This window comes from Colletes gigas, unplaced genomic scaffold, assembly GCF_013123115.1.
Source record: "Colletes gigas isolate AHSC1104 unplaced genomic scaffold, ASM1312311v1 Colletes_gigas_Sc00008, whole genome shotgun sequence".
NCBI lineage: Eukaryota > Metazoa > Arthropoda > Insecta > Hymenoptera > Colletidae > Colletes > Colletes gigas.
The window spans coordinates 6464751-6480604 of record NW_025106637.1 but is presented as its reverse complement, the minus strand read 5'-3'; the positions used below and the strand labels follow the sequence as shown (position 1 = coordinate 6480604).

Here is a 15854-nt window from a genome sequence, read left to right as displayed (position 1 = left end):
TTCGTAAAGACGAAAGGTTCAATAAATTTACAAAATGTCAAACATTATAAATTTCATTTTTCATGATATTAAAATTTTGTTTCGTTTTTTCGTAAATCATATAATTATAGAAATTCCCCGAGTAAAGTTTGACCATGTTTTATCAACACCTAAATTTTGTTTTTTTTTGGGTATCTAAAATTTGACTGTGATGTCACTGCATAAAATCACTATTATGCTGCCCGTTTAGTTTGTTATATAACGGGATAATAATGCGATTCGATTCACAGTTTAGACAAATAAAGAATCGGGATCTTGACGCACGAAAATCTGCCATAATAAAAAATATATGTATATAACATTCTGTATCACTCAGTTTTTTCTTAAACATTAACATGATTTTGTATTTCAAATACGATCGTATTCATTGATGACGGTTTGTAAGATAAAAAGAGCAAAGGAAAAAATTGAAATGAATAATTTATAATATAATAATTTAACCTCTTATTAAATTTCAATGTTGAATAAAACTGGAAGTCGTGAATATTTAATAATCAAATATAGTCTGCTCAACTTGAATATGGAGTAGATGTCTACTGTTTCGACACTACTATGGTGACCAAGGTTGCTTTGAAGGTCGGACATAAAGTAGGGTTGAAACATGAGAATACGTGACAAGCGATCAAAAATTCGATGATAATGAATTCGTAATAAAAGTAATAGTTAACAATATTTTGCAAATGGTACATTATTATTATATAAATACATATTCATTTGTATAGATATTTATTCGGCCAGTATGACATTGTCATAGTCATGTGATTCTATTTACCTGCACTCTACCTTTAGGTCGAACAAACAATAGTTATCCAGTCTTCAATATCTGATTATGCATCCATTTTCATCAATATTTACAACCAACACTTACAAACATGTCAACTGATGTCATTTATTACAAATAAAAAAAATGCTTACGTTTATCCAATTTCTTTATGAATCTGTAGACTAGGTATATACTTTTTATTACATACGAAAAAGCAGTAAAATTAGTAAACGTTAAAATGATAAATGAAGCAATAAAATACTTTTTTTAAGTATTTACGGTAAGTTAAATTTTATGGAATATATTTGATTTTTAGAATCCCGCAACATAATTTAACGCGAATAGAATTTAAGCATACATTTTTTTTTTGGAAAGAAAAGTGGTACTATGTCCATCCCATATATTTTAAAGAGGTCTTTGCCACTGACTTACTCGAGCCTGTTGACTGTGTGCTGTATCACGTGAACCGAAGAAAGAAACGTATAACCTGTGTAACTTTAGACTTAACGAGACTTTTGTGCCCCGACGCAAAGCTAACGGAGGCATCCTACGTACTTATCTCTCTTACAAAGGAAGGTTCATGAATAAAAACAGGCCGAATTGAAATTGTGCCGGCCCTAACTCGCATTCACGTTACTGAAGGCAGTATCTACCGCTGTCTGGCATTTTCTGTAAGAATAAAATATTTATTTAATTACGAGAAATTATCGAATTAATATAATTGAATTTAAAAAATTACGAAATTAATACAATTGCATACAATAAGTTACCGAATGTTTAGAATTGCATAGAAAGATTGATGAATTTGTAAAATTGCATAGAATTAACGTATAAGGAAACGATTGCTAAAATTTAAATTGAAGTATCTTACCGATCGACAACTAAAACGTATACAATCCTAATCGCTGAGCTAAGCTATTAAAACTGTACAAAACATTAGTATTAAAATTACAAAATATCTTATTTATTTATAACATTACATCAGAATGAATGGTTAAAACAGTATTTGCTGATCAACGTATAATTCGGTTTGCATGGTTTGATAAGAAAATATATCGCTAACTAAGAAAGAAAAAATTTCATTACTTTTTATTATCGTTAGTGAATGTAATAACACAGATAACAAGAGCACGCAACTTTTTTTACTTGACCCTTCTCGTATCATCCATAAACTCGTTTTTTGATCAAACAAAAGCAGTTTTTCCAATACCAAGAACTTTGATCTTGAACGTACATACATAGTCGTCACATTACTGTGTTTACTTTTACTTACGTAAATCGATTTTACATGCATTTCTACGAGAATTCTTATGCGTGGTAGCGTGGTACTCGGTAACGAAAATCGTACAAATGAAATAAAATCCGATAAGTAACACGATGCTATTTTTTTTTTTCGTTTAGCGAGTTTATACTTCGTACATATTTATTGTTGCGAAAGAAAGCTATTTATAAACAGTAGTACAATTATTTCGAATAACTGTGCGAATTAATTTATTCACGATTTCTTCCCTTTTCTATTTTCTTTTTCGTTTGCTTCTCTTTGCTTTTGAAGCTCTAATTCAAGGACGCGTTGTTTTTTACGATATATTGGTGTTTTACCGAGCCAGGCTGCAATAAAAAGAACTGTTAAAAGTTACAATTTATTATATGTATTACGATTATCTTTTATCATTATCTATTATTAATATGATACCTGTAAACGCTTCCTCTTCTTCACAATAAACTGGATTCTTAGTACTTAGCGCATTTATTAATTCACCGTGTGTTAGAGTGTGAGTTCTTAACTGTACCATACGTTTTGTGGTCATTACCTGTACATCAACATATACCATTATAAAATACTGCGACACGAGAAAAATTTATAATTAGCCATATCATTATTACGATCATTTTTCCGTCGATACCTCGTTAATTGATTCCAATACAGTTCCGATAGTAAAACCATCGCAAATTTTGGCCATGGCAGATGTATCAAATTGTCTACTAATTCCAGAGTACTATAGATATAACAAGAACATAATTTTCGAAAGAAATATTAAATATATAGTATAATTTATAAATGAATAAAACCTGACTTTATATAATAAATCTTTCCACACGTTAGACATAGTCCCATAATCTGGTCTGGGAATATACACGACCTTATCATAAGTTTGATATAAAAGCTTTTGATCTCCATCCCATGGCGAGTTTGAAATTCCAATAAGAATTACTCTATCTTCATTTGTGATGTTCTTTACTAACTTAGGAAGATCTTTCTTTAAACGTTTTGGATCAGTTTTATCTGTTTTTGAAATTTTTTTAACAAATGGTTTTTCAGCCGAATCCATGAATATTATTGATGGTTGCAATAAACGTGACATCTTGGAACAAAAGGAAAATATATAATTAATAATGAACGAGTATAATAAGAATACTTTTAGATATATGGATATCATTTATTTAATTTGATTTATCATTTTTCAAGCACCTTTGATACTAGGTGAATAAGCATGATTAATCCTGATTTTCCAGGATATTTTCCAACAATATTAGCTGGTGAAATGTCAAATAAAGTAGCTCCTAGTTCTGTACAAATTGCATTTACTAACATTTTTTTACCACTGCCATGTGGTCCAGCTATCAAGACGGATCTTACCAGAGGAGTGAGTTCTCTAAGAGTACCGTTTCCCAAAGGGAGAATACAATATTCGGCTATTAACTGCCTTATATCTCCTATTAATACAATTAATTTTGAGAAATTAAGAAATTAGAATATAAATGAAGATTATAAAATGTACTAATTTGTTTGTTTAACTCAACCGAGTGCTGGTAAAGGATCTTTTCCCCTTTCTCTTAGATTGTAGTTGGCAAAAGATTTTTCCCCTTTGAAATCGCTAAGTGGAATTTCTCTATGGAGCTTAATGATGTCTTCTGTCAATAATTCTTCCATCAAAGATTCTATTGTTCTATCAGGAGTTAAATCCTTATCTTTCCTTTTCTTATTCTTTTTCCCACTACGGCGAATTCGCTTCTGTGTTTTTTTTGCACGTTTACCTTTAAACCCTTTATCCCTGTCTAATGCATTTTGTAGTGCTTCTATATCACCTAATTATAATTTTTTGGGCATGATTAAAACCTCAAAAGCTTTTATATATATTTTAAATATATCATATTACTATAATTTTATGCACAGTATTCAGATCCTAACAAAAGTTTACCTCTAAGTACTTGATCTACCATAACTCTTACTTCGTGTTCAACTTCTTTAGTTTTTATGCTTTCTATCATACTTAAGTTTGGTAATTCCATGGCATTCATGAGTTCTGTTTCATTTTTCCATACTTCTTGATACTCTTGATTAGCATATATTAATTTAGTTAAAAAATTAGAAGGAATTGACTTGAAACCTTGTTCTGTTTCTTCTTCTGATTGCTCTGTTTCACTGTCTTTCTTTGACTTTGATTTCTTTGATTTTTTGGACTCCTTTGATGACACTGCTGTAGATTTGCTTATAGTGCTTTCAGTTCCCTAAATATAAAACAGCATAGTCTGCTCATCCTTAAATATCGTACATACGATAGAAATGTAAATATTACCTGTCTACTAAATATGATTCTGGATCCACCACTCTCTGCAGATGGCAAATCAGGAATTTTTCCTGTTTCTTGGAAGCAAGATTTTACCCAATTTCGAATTTCACTTCTTATATTTTCCTCCATTATAGCACTTTTTTCTTTACGAATTCTTTCTTCAATTTCAATCGTTGAAATTTCGTACAATTGTTGGTATTTCATTTGTTTTTCGTATCTATCTTGTCTAATTCTCTCAGCCTGTCTGGCACTTTCAGTAACTTCTTGGCTTGGCTGAAGCATACCTTCGAAAATATATTACAATATATCGATCGTTATTTATGCATATTAATGTTTCTTTTTACAAATTATAACTACCAATTAACAACATTTCGTCGAGGCGTCTTTTTCGAATTTTTCGTCTAGTAACGTATCCTCTCCAAACTTTTTGAATTTTCATTGCAGCTGCTCTTTCAGTCGATTTATCTTGCATCTCTATTTCTGCTTTGAATGCCGATTTTTCTTTCAGTTTACGAATTTCTCTTATAAATTGGAACCTCAGCCTTCCTTGCCTCCCACGCTCGTGAGCCTAAAGTATTTCGATTGAAAATTAACTTTTTATCTTAAATATTTTTTCTGCAATATCTATACCTGTATAAGTCTAACAGCTTCGGATTCGGTCATCTTTTTTGGTAATGTTACCTCATATAAGACACCTGTGTTTCTTAAAATATTTTCTATAAACTCTCGCCTCTCTTCGATCTCTTTCGAACGTTCGCGTCTGAAATACCTCGGTAATTGAATCTCAATTTCTTGCGGCGTGACACGTAACTTTATCAAAATGTCATCGAAATAACTATATTCCGAAAGATCTATTTCGACCAACTCATGTTTCAGCTCCAAGATTCTACCAAGACACGAATCTAATAATTGTCTTATTAATATTCGTTTTTGCGGCTGTATTACTTGATCGTAACACAGTTCCATTTTATTAGAGACAATGATATATTTCACGTACAATTCTGAAATTATATTACGAGCTTGCACACGATCTTTTTGCGGTTCGGCGTTTTGCAAGCTCATATCCATTTGAATAAGTTCGTCCAGAACAGTTTGCGTGTTTTTCCAAAGCTCGTCGTAGGTTGCACTCGACATTATAAAAATAATTTTTTTAAAGCTCTTTTAATTAGATTTAATAATATGTACTTTGTTTTTAATTCGAGCATAAAGTATTTGCCCAAACATGCGATGGACGACAATGGGACAAAGCACTTGGTTTTATTCATTTCCAGAATTGTAGGAATCGTTAATACCCTGACAACCATCGATCGGTCTAACAATAAATGCGAATTCATAAGGAAGTATTTATTATTTTGAATAAGAATGAAGTGATATTTTTCTATTTATGTATATTGTTATCGATGCATAATATAATGTAAATTGAGACAAACAAAAATATAACTTAAATTTATTTCGAACGTCAAAGTATTCGAATACGCTCGTCTTACGATTACACATACTTATTTATATTTAATGTCAATTTATTTACAGGTATTGATAATATAACATACCGATAATACATATAATTTGATCAATTTTGTACATACAAAAACGTAGGACACTTGTTTTAAATTAAAAAGACACCTCTCGACAGTATCTTGAATTTTAAATATTGTTACGGTTGCCCGAACTAATGAATACAATTGTATCCTTCTTACGACTGTTTTCGCATCGAAATTCTACCTAAATTATTATTAAATAGTTATCAGTACACGTATGTCTACCGTATCTAAATAAAAAATAACAAGTTATTGGAAAAAAATCAGAAAATAACCGTTCTTATTTTTATTTTAATTTTTGTTTTGACAATTCAGTATCATATTTTTCAGGATTAAGAATTTTAGATGCGACGTATATCTATATATGTCGTAAAAATTAAAGTGTATTTTACCTAATTTTTGATATAAGATATAAGATTTCAGTCCGTAGGATTGACAAATTTATTCGAATAAATATCGATTCAAATTGCATGTTGATCATAGTGTATATACAAGAGGGAGTTCGATGCAATCAGCTATTCTCGTAACATGCTTCGGAGCGTTCCGGTTGCCTGTTTCAAAACGTCATCCTGGGTGATCGTTTGTTCGCGAAAATAATTTCTGTAAATACGGCTTACCAGTAATCAAAGGTGGTGATGAGAAGAAAGCATTTGCAGTAATGGCGTCGGCATTGGAGCAGTTTGTAAATAACGTGCGGATGCTTTCGAAACAAGGTTCGACAGATGTTTAAACCTTCCCTAAATTCTTGTGAACATAACCTATAAGAACAATCACAAATGATTCTTTATTAGAACGGATTGTATTCGTGTGAAATAACCTCTTCCCCCCAAAAATTAACATACAAATTTGCAATCTGTTTCATAAAATATTCAATAATCCTTTTAATTAGTTTCATTCAAATATTACGAAGATCCAATTTCTATATTAGGCCTGTATTAGTGGCCAAAATTTCGATATGTATATCAACATTTCACTTTGTAACTTTATACAAACTATTGTTTCGAAAATTGAATTTACAAATGGAATCACAATATTTTTTTAAGAAGTAATTACTAATTGATACAATGTAAGTACATTATGCTTTATAGGTAATTTCCGAGAGCTATGTGAAATAATAAGTAAAAGTACAGATGTATTAATGATAAATGGACAGCACTTAGATAATGTTTTGGAAACATTAGATCTGCAACAACATTCTTTAGGTATTTTGGCGGTATTGTGTGTAAAATTTTCACTGCCTAATCCTAATGGTGCAAATAATGCAGATGCTTATAAACCATTGTTTAATCAAGTTCAAGAATTTATCATTGGTTGTAATGGGGAGCAAGTTAGATTTGCTCCTGAAACATGTAAGTTCCTATTCGTCTTTTTCAGTTAAAAAAAATTTAAATTCCTTGTAAATAGTAAAATCTCATTTTGTTTATGATTTATGTTATAGATGCAGAATTATGTCATTTATTTACACAAAAATTAGTTGAATTGCAAATACCTTTGCGCGGTATTGAATTATTGTGTCGCGCAATACGTAAAATTCAACTGTTTGATAGCCAACTAACTTCAATACATGCTCACCTTTGCCAACTATGTCTTCTGTCTAAGTGTTTCAAACCTTCGCTTGAATTTCTTGACATAGATGTTACTGGTATCAGTGAAGAAGGAGGACAATTTGATTCAAAATACTTTTTGCTTTATTATTATTATGGTGGTATAATATATACTGCACTGAAAAATTATGATAGAGCATTGTATTTTTTTGAAGTGTGTGTAACAACACCTGCTATGGCAGTTAGTTACATTATGTTAGAAGCCTATAAAAAGTACATTTTGGTCTCTTTAATAATGCATGGCAAGGTTCTAAACTTACCTAGGTATGCAAGTCAAGTGATCAATAGGTACATGAAACCGTTAAGTCTACAATATCAGGATCTAGCCACAGCTTATCTGATGAATAGTTGCGAAGAAGTACAGAAGATTATCACCAGATATCAACAACATTTTACGAGAGATCACAATATGGGACTTGTGAAACAAGTGCTCAGCTATTTATACAAAAAAAATATACAAAGGTTGACCAAGACTTTTTTGACGCTTAGTTTAAGTGATGTGGCAAGCAGAGTTCAACTAGCAGGACCTGCTGATGCAGAAAAATACATATTAAATATGGTAAATACATTTATTTTTTTTTAATATAAGGTAATGCATATACATATATGTATATATGTATATATATATATATATATGTATACATTATACACTTAGATTGAAGATGGAGAGATTTTTGCAACAATCAATCAAAAGGATGGTATGGTAGTATTTCATGATGATCCTGAGAAATATAATTCACCACAAATGTTGGCAAAGCTAGAAAAGGAGATGGCAATATGTATGGAGTTAGACAAGCGAGTACTTGAAATGGAAGAAGAAGTTGTTCTTACACCACAATATATTCGAAAAGCCTGTGGGCAAAATGATCAAGATGATCTGACAGCTGGACCTGCTCCAATAAATGTTACAAACGTGCAAGGTCAATCTAAACATAACGCCTATTCCATGTAACATATACACGTCGTTGTGCGTTATCTTTATTAAAAAACAGAAAATGAATGAAAAAATCTTGTTAAAAGCCGAGAACTCAACTATTTAAAAGCCTGTTTTGGATGAAGATAGATATCGAAAATTTTGTTCAAATTAAACAAATATCGAAACGGAAAAAAAAACAGGAAAGTATTAAAAATTAAAAAATGTCTTTTTTATAAGTTGTAAGCTTTTTCTGAATCTCTAACATTGAAGGCTGAATAAATAAAATGTAAATTATAACGCGTGTCTGTGAAGGAGTTACCAGTTCAAAATATACTTTATTTCTAAGCCTTATACAATTAATATTTGTACAAAATATAAAATTATTTCCTCAATAAATACTTAGCATCTGAAGCAGGCTTTACAAATACTGTGAAAGCAAAAGGAAATTTTACATGGTATAGTTAGAACATTGTAATACTTAGCTACGAAATTATTACATGTCTAACAAAAAATAAGTATGCTACATCAACTTGTACAAGGGCATTTTCATGGGAGTTCATAAAATCAGGTTCATTGTTGATATTCCAACAATGACATGTACATATATATTTGTCATAAAAACGAAAGTGATGTACACAGATTTCATTATGATTTACGAAAAACAAAAAAAAAAAAAACGCTCAATGCACAATTTGTGCCAGGTAAGTGAAGTACGCTTTTTACGGTAAAATCAGAAGTGATCCATTGTTATATAAATTTAATAGACAAAACAAATTTGCTATCGTAATTCTTTTATTCTAACTTAGCAGGAGAACACCCAAGATAAATGATTTAGATAATTAGAGAGAATACTTTGTAATTTTATTTCTATTTTGTACCATGCAATCTTTGGAATGTATAGCAAATATCACTTTGTCTTCACTGAATGGTAGATAAATATCCAGACCAGTTCATGGTGTATATTTATTTTTAGTTGTAAGTGTTTTTTTAAATGTGTAATAATGACATTTTGAAAATTTTAAGATAACAATTTTTTTATTTTCGCGAAAACCATGTGAAACAGTTCTTCTTTACTTTTTGATCCATCAAGGAATGTTATTGTTTTGTATAAATCTTTGTCTTTCATTAATTCGTCTAAATGTTTCAAATATTCCGGCCATACAACATTCTCGAAGTACCCAGGAACATCTGGTGGATTGTAACTTCTATCTTTCCTTCGCATCCAACATTCATCTTTAGTTATAGTTAAGAAATATTTTTGATCGCATAAATTAGAAATAACCTCACATTTGAAAAGTAAGAAACCATCTATTATCAAAACATTCTTATCATTTGTTTTTGCTACAGTTTCTTTGTTTGGTGACGATTCAATTAATTTTAAAATATCTGATCGCATTTTATCCATATCTATGCTGGTTAAAATTTCCCAATTCAAACACTTGAGTTTCGGTACTTTTGTATGCCGCGGATCATCTATTGGCAAGAAATAGTTATCTTGTTGTATTATGACTGAATTTTTCAATTCCTTGTGAAGTTTATTAGTTAAATAAGTTTTTCCACTACACGTTGCACCAGAAATACCAATTATAATCCATTTTTTTGAAGACATTTTAAGTTCTCTTATTAATAGGTCTCTTTCTCTTCTATGGTAGATAGAGTAACCTAAACCTTAATGGGATAGTCTAAGTGATGCAATATAGTTATATAAGTCATCCTAACTTCAAAACCATCGACTATTAATCGAAGAATATGAAATTCTTTTTGTTTGTATTTCTGTAAAATATTTCATATAAAATTTACGATTCGTGAAGTTTGCTGAATTTGTCATATGAAAAGTATGGCCAGATATGATAAATAGTGAACAATACTAATCCACCAACGAAACATAAACCCAAAACTGCAGGTATTATTAAAGCAAGATTATGAGAACCAAAAAGTGATTGTACCCTGTTATCATCGATAAATGGTAGACCAATCACCCATATAGTGTAATAGAGAAATAAAACTAATGTCACAATCAGTATTACTTTACCTTTTTCACAATCACTGTTAAACATTTTTAAACTTCAATTTGAATATTTTAAAATTGAACATTTATGTACGTGAAATTACTTTTTGTATAAACAATTTTTTTCCATACAAAGTGAAATGGTGCTTTTTTTGTATATATATATATAAGAATAATGTTTTACAAGTTATTGATCCATGTATTCTTGCTCAAATTTCTTGAAATCTTCTTCTGTGAATGCAGTAGTTTCAGGTTCCTTAGGCTTCTCCTTCCTTGGAATACATTTTTTCTTTATAGCTCGATTAAATAGCTATAACCAAATAACAATTTATGTGATTCCTGGTACAAATTGTTTTAAACGTTTAAAATCATTTGGTACCTTATTTGTTTCATCTAAATTAATATGATTGGTACTAAGCTTTAAAAGCCTTTGCACATTTTCCTCTGTAGGATCCTTTTGTGCTACCAATCGTTTTTGAGTTTCATAAACAGTCACTTTACTTGACCGTCCAAGGATTGTGCCAAGATCTATAAAACAGTTAAAATTTATTGATTGATCCTTCTATAAGATCTTTATTTCAAGTAACATATGTACCTGTTTTGTCTTTTTTTGATAATATTCTATGTTTTGGGGGAATCAAGTCTAATGTACCCTTATATTTTATGTGTTTTCTTTTCTTTTTTTCTATAAAGTACGAAATTTGCATTATTTATCAAGTTTACAGGTTAATATAAATCTATAACCTACACCAATTAAATACAAACCCTGTTTTATACTCTTTTCGTATCCTAGTAATTCAAGCCCTTTGTTCACAAGTGAGTTTGACATTTTTATTAGATATTAATCCGCAAGAGATGTAAAACTGGCGGACAGAAAACATCATAATACACACGTTAAAAGAAATAAAAAAATCTGTTGCGTACCAGTTTTACTTTTTTAGGCATGCGCGCTTGAAAATCATTTCAGTATAGTACTTGCTAAATTCGAGTAAAAACTAGGTATCATATGGGCCCCCGTTTTGACTGGTTTAGGAAATTATATACAAATTTTTGGGAAATTAGATTTAAAGCAAAGAAAAATGTCCCTGACAAGACGCAGTGATCCAAGAAGTACCATTTTGTGATCAAAAATCAATCTTTCAACTTTGATATTTAATAAATATTTTCTTCCTCTATTAAGCGATAACCTTGTAGAACTTCGAAATTCAAAATATTACTTATTAGATTAAACTACCTGTATTAAACATTATACTACTATGGTTTTGCAAAGATGCAATGTTTTATCAATGAAGATTTGAAACGTGTCGATGAACATCACTTCAAATCTACATTTTAATGTTGCTGAAACATTAATGGTCGCCATCTTTACTCTTAGGTAAGTGACATTGCAAACTTTGCTTTGTTATGTTACGAATCCGCCTCTATGTTTCTACAAATTATAGGAACTTATTAACTTGTAAAATATTATGTTAAAGGACCCGAATGATTCTTTTTTACAGGATAATAATATCTTCTGGAGTATATAGATGTTACAACTGATTATAAGTTATTAGTTCCGAGTCGGAACTAATTCGAACGCTGTCAAACAGTTAAATGTCAATTGTGGAGGCGCGTTATAGTAGTGGTTATTGAATCACAAGAGAGTTAATTTGGTATTAACCTGTTGAGAAATTATCTTCTAAACACCAAAATGCACGACGCTTATGAAGAAACATCAATATTAAATATCTCTGTTCAAATAGAGTCTATGGCTGCATATGGTAGGTCATATATAACCTTTGAATAAAAAACTTTTAATATAAATGATTGACACTATTTAGTCTAACAGCTAGCCAATTACTTTAAATAATTTAGACTAGTTAATATTGTTACTTGATTTTGTATTTAATTCTGTGTGCATATGAATACATTTCAGATGATAATTTGATAATCGGTACAAGAGAGGGTCATCTTCTGATGTATAATGTTCCATCTGTGTCAGATGAGAGTCATAGATTAGAATTACTGCGTCATAGTAAAAATGTTAACAAAAAACGTATCTCGCAAATAGATGTTGTACCAGAGTATAATTTATTGATAATATTAACAGGTAGTTTTCCATTTGTATTCTTAATTATGCTAGGACCAATCTTTCTTACTATTCCTTCTTACAGATAATATAGTATGTGTTCATGATTTAAATTCTCCAAATTTTCAACAAGTTTACCAACTACAAAAGACTCGAGGTGCTACATTATTTACCTTAGATATACAGTCATCAAAGAATTTAATAGAAAACGAAAATACAGTTGTACACTTATGTGTTGCTGTAAAACGCAAGTTACAGTTATATTTGTGCAAAGGAAAAAAATTTGAGGAATTTAAAAATTTTGAATTGAGCGTACCAGATATACCACGTGAGTTATCCTGGTATGTATTGTGCCTATAATAGAGACAAGGTAATTTAGTTCTGATAAGGAATGATAAAGTATTTTAATTATAATGTAGGTGTGGTGGATCACTGATTTTGGGTTTTCGTGGTTTGTCATACACAATTTTGGATCTAGATGGAAAGCCTAAAGAATTATTTCCCACTGGAAAGTCTCCTGAACCAAGTGTTACAAAATTGTCTGATAATTCCTTTGTATTAGGGAAAGATTCTCAATCATTTGTTATGGATACACAAGGTGAATTGATTCAACATAATCCAGTAAAGTGGCCTGATACACCAAGTGCAATAGGTATACAAATTAAAATATAAATAATTTTTTTAAATTATTGTATTTTAGTGTTACATAGATTAAATTATTTCAGCTTGGGACAATCCTTATCTGCTTGGAATTGTACATGACAGATTAGAAGTGTACACTATCGAGGGTTGCATACACATTCAAACGATAAAAGACTTGAACAAAGCTAGACTTATATATAGATGTAAACAAGGAAAGATATTTGTGGCATCAATTAGTCATATATGGTGTGTGAGGGCAGTCGATGTAACACTCCAAATTAGAACATTACTAGAACAAAATCAATTTCAGTTAGCACGGAAATTAACAGTATGTAAATAATATTTTTAATCACTTAATACCACCGATTGTTGATTATAATTAGTTTATAACAATTAATATGTTTTGTTTATTACTTTAGAATTTATTGGATATAACGGAAGAAGAAAAAATGAAACAAACGTATAAAATACAAACGTTATATGCGCATCATCTTTTTAATAACAAAAGATTTCAAGAGGCAATGGATTTGTTTCTAAAGTTAAGAACAGATCCGTATGAAGTGATCAGATTGTTTCCCGACTTAGTTACTCTGTCGAGTAATAATCCAGAACTCAACGATCCAACACCCAGTTTGCCGAAATTACAAGATCACGATTTAGAAAAAGGTTTACGCGCGTTAATATCGTTTCTTACCGAAGTTAGATATGAGTTAATGTGCGATACAATAGTGGAAAAAAATTTGACAAATGTAGCTATCGAACAACTTTTAAAAATTATAGACACGACTTTGTTAAAATGTTATTTACAGGTAATAATTTACAGTTTATAAAATTTACTAATTACCATTGAACCTGCATTACAGGGTATTATTTTTCAGACAACCGATGCATTAGTCGCGCCATTACTTAGGTTAAATCATTGTCACTTGGCAGAAGCTGAGAAAACGTTACTCATGTATCAAAAGTATCCAGAGCTTATTATACTGTACCAAACTAAAGGACAACATAGAAAAGCATTGGAACTTCTTGAAAAACATGCAAAAGAGAACGATCCTAGTCTCAAGGGTACCGAAAGAACAATACAATACTTGCAACACCTTGGTAAAGATTATATTGATTTAATTTTAAAGTTTGCTGGATGGGTTCTGAACGAAGATCCGGAACAAGGGCTTCGAATTTTTATAGATGATATACAGGTAATGTGACTTGTGATGCAATGCTTTATGCATATACATATATACTACATTCGTAATTGTAGGAAGTTGAACAATTACCAAGGCCAAAGGTATTGGACTATCTTCTCCGTTGTTACAAAGATTTAGTTATAACGTACTTAGAGCACGTAGTACACATTTGGAACGACACTAATTCATTGTGCCATAACGTTTTGATACATCAGTATAAAGAAAAATATTTAGCATCTATGAGCGATAGTGCTACACCAGCTGAAAAACAAGCCGGTCAACATATTAGACAGAAATTGCTACAGTTTCTAGAGAAATCTATGTATTACACACCAGAGACAATATTAATACATTTTCCGTTTGATCAATTATTCGAGGAACGTGCAATTATTCTCGGGCGACTCGGACGTCACCAACAAGTTATATCGATATATGCCAGTATTCTTAACGATATACAAAAGGCGGTCGATTATTGTCAAAATGTGTACGACAAATATCAAAGTAGGTATTAATACACATATTCGAGGGATTGATTTACAGATTTATATAACTATTTTTCTACTACTTTCAAATCAAGAAACTGCAGATAAACAAAAACAATCTGATGATGCAGACAAGGTTTATGGAATGCTTATTCAACAGTTATTATACCCTCATAACGAAGTTTTGAAAACAGGTAAAAATTGAACGTATACGCATGGGAGGATTGAATCTGTCGCAAGGCGGAGGGTCTTTCGATTAATCGAACGATATTAATTGAAAACCTAGCGCCATATGATGTACTGTGATCTCGCAACAGATACAATGCCCCCTTCCATCCTCCGTGTACGATAATAGTTTCACTTTAAAGTAATAAAAGTAGATATACATTTAAAATAATACATCTCTTAGTATGTAATCCAGAAATTCAACGAACAGTGCAACCTGATCTGGAAATGGCGCTTGAAATCCTTGAAAAACATGCATCAAGAATAGATCCATTGAAAGTATTGGACATTCTACCAGATACAATTCCAATAGGTAGAATAAAACACTTTTTAGAAGTTAGCTTGCACGAGACATTCATTGCTAAAAGGCGGGTACAAGTTTTGAAAAGTTTACTTTGCGCCGAACACTTACAAGTACAAGAGCAGCGTATGTATTACGAATCACATAACGTTCTCATGACAGAGTTTAATATATGCCCGGTATGCAAGAAAAGATTTGGCAATCAAAGGTTCGTTTTACGTGTTATACGAATAGTATAAATCGATCTGTTCTGTAACATTAAATTATAATAAAAACTTATTTTGCAGCGCGTTTGCTAGATATCCAAACGGCGACATTGTACATTATTCGTGTCAAGATCGTAGAGGATAAGGAAGAAATAATTTAAATGTATTTATATTTAGTAATGTAAAATGTATATTGTGCTCATGTTACGTATATAAATGTACACACTTTTTCATTCGCCTTCTTACTCATATTTTCTGTAATCTAGTCCAAGTTTATTTTTAGTTTCATAATAAAACAAACGTTAT

At 30.8% G+C, this 15854-nt stretch overlaps 6 protein-coding genes across 7 annotated transcripts; 2 read left to right on the top strand and 4 right to left on the bottom strand.

Annotated features, from left to right (window-relative positions):
- Positions 1-2297: 2297 nt before the first annotated feature.
- Positions 2298-5508, bottom strand: LOC122396748 (dynein regulatory complex protein 11). Its single transcript, XM_043395397.1, is given in 9 exon segments — positions 2298-2410; positions 2496-2799; positions 2878-3165; positions 3273-3517; positions 3605-3889; positions 4003-4312; positions 4381-4658; positions 4732-4942; positions 5005-5508. Coding segments are annotated over 9 exon segments (2538 nt in total).
- Positions 5509-6438: 930 nt separating this feature from the next.
- On the top strand, positions 6439-8476 carry LOC122396749 (COP9 signalosome complex subunit 3). Its single transcript, XM_043395398.1, has 4 exons — positions 6439-6625; positions 7001-7261; positions 7351-8075; positions 8172-8476. The coding sequence occupies exons 1-4, from the start codon at positions 6571-6573 to the stop codon at positions 8466-8468; spliced, it is 1338 nt and encodes a 445-aa protein (XP_043251333.1). The 5' UTR covers positions 6439-6570; the 3' UTR covers positions 8469-8476.
- Positions 6538-11403, bottom strand: LOC122396751 (active regulator of SIRT1-like). 2 transcript variants are annotated; one of them, XM_043395401.1, is made up of 5 exons: positions 11206-11403; positions 11036-11125; positions 10820-10968; positions 10625-10750; positions 6538-6670 (listed from the first exon to the last, which is right to left on the bottom strand). In XM_043395401.1, the coding sequence occupies exons 1-4, from the start codon at positions 11267-11269 to the stop codon at positions 10628-10630; spliced, it is 426 nt and encodes a 141-aa protein (XP_043251336.1). In that variant the 5' UTR covers positions 11270-11403; the 3' UTR covers positions 6538-6670; positions 10625-10627. The 2 variants fall into 2 exon arrangements, with proteins under 2 accessions (XP_043251336.1, XP_043251335.1); XM_043395400.1 differs by lacking the exon at positions 6538-6670 and having other exon boundaries at positions 10506-10750.
- Positions 9443-10043, bottom strand: LOC122396750 (nicotinamide riboside kinase 1). Its single transcript, XM_043395399.1, has one exon. The coding sequence runs from the start codon at positions 10039-10041 to the stop codon at positions 9451-9453; it is 591 nt and encodes a 196-aa protein (XP_043251334.1). The 5' UTR covers positions 10042-10043; the 3' UTR covers positions 9443-9450.
- Positions 10220-10614, bottom strand: LOC122396753 (dolichol phosphate-mannose biosynthesis regulatory protein). The gene has a single exon (XM_043395402.1). It carries the CDS (start codon positions 10487-10489, stop codon positions 10229-10231), a length of 261 nt encoding a protein of 86 aa, XP_043251337.1. The 5' UTR covers positions 10490-10614; the 3' UTR covers positions 10220-10228.
- Positions 11404-11632: 229 nt separating the features above from the next.
- Positions 11633-15770, top strand: LOC122396747 (vam6/Vps39-like protein). The gene is made up of 12 exons (XM_043395396.1): positions 11633-11815; positions 11940-12200; positions 12356-12529; positions 12594-12849; positions 12928-13160; positions 13234-13478; positions 13570-13959; positions 14029-14346; positions 14409-14835; positions 14912-15010; positions 15226-15550; positions 15630-15770. Exons 2-12 carry the CDS (start codon positions 12131-12133, stop codon positions 15691-15693), a joined length of 2601 nt encoding a protein of 866 aa, XP_043251331.1. The 5' UTR covers positions 11633-11815; positions 11940-12130; the 3' UTR covers positions 15694-15770.
- Positions 15771-15854: the final 84 nt, after the last annotated feature.

Coding starts and splice junctions, on each gene's coding strand:
- LOC122396749 (XM_043395398.1), top strand. CDS start 6,571: ATGGCGTCGGCATTGGAGCAGTTTGTAAATAACGTGCGGATGCTTTCG. Junction 7,262..7,350: donor TAGATTTGCTCCTGAAACAT/GTAAGTTCCTAT, acceptor TTTATGTTATAG/ATGCAGAATTATGTCATTTA. Junction 8,076..8,171: donor AAAAATACATATTAAATATG/GTAAATACATTT, acceptor TTATACACTTAG/ATTGAAGATGGAGAGATTTT.
- LOC122396750 (XM_043395399.1), bottom strand. CDS start 10,041: ATGTCTTCAAAAAAATGGATTATAATTGGTATTTCTGGTGCAACGTGT.
- LOC122396753 (XM_043395402.1), bottom strand. CDS start 10,489: ATGTTTAACAGTGATTGTGAAAAAGGTAAAGTAATACTGATTGTGACA.
- LOC122396751 (XM_043395401.1), bottom strand. CDS start 11,269: ATGTCAAACTCACTTGTGAACAAAGGGCTTGAATTACTAGGATACGAA. Junction 10,969..11,035: donor ATCAAAAAAAGACAAAACAG/GTACATATGTTA, acceptor ACTGTTTTATAG/ATCTTGGCACAATCCTTGGA. Junction 10,751..10,819: donor ATTTAGATGAAACAAATAAG/GTACCAAATGAT, acceptor ATTTGGTTATAG/CTATTTAATCGAGCTATAAA.
- LOC122396747 (XM_043395396.1), top strand. CDS start 12,131: ATGCACGACGCTTATGAAGAAACATCAATATTAAATATCTCTGTTCAA. Junction 13,161..13,233: donor TGATACACCAAGTGCAATAG/GTATACAAATTA, acceptor AAATTATTTCAG/CTTGGGACAATCCTTATCTG. Junction 15,011..15,225: donor TAACGAAGTTTTGAAAACAG/GTAAAAATTGAA, acceptor TACATCTCTTAG/TATGTAATCCAGAAATTCAA.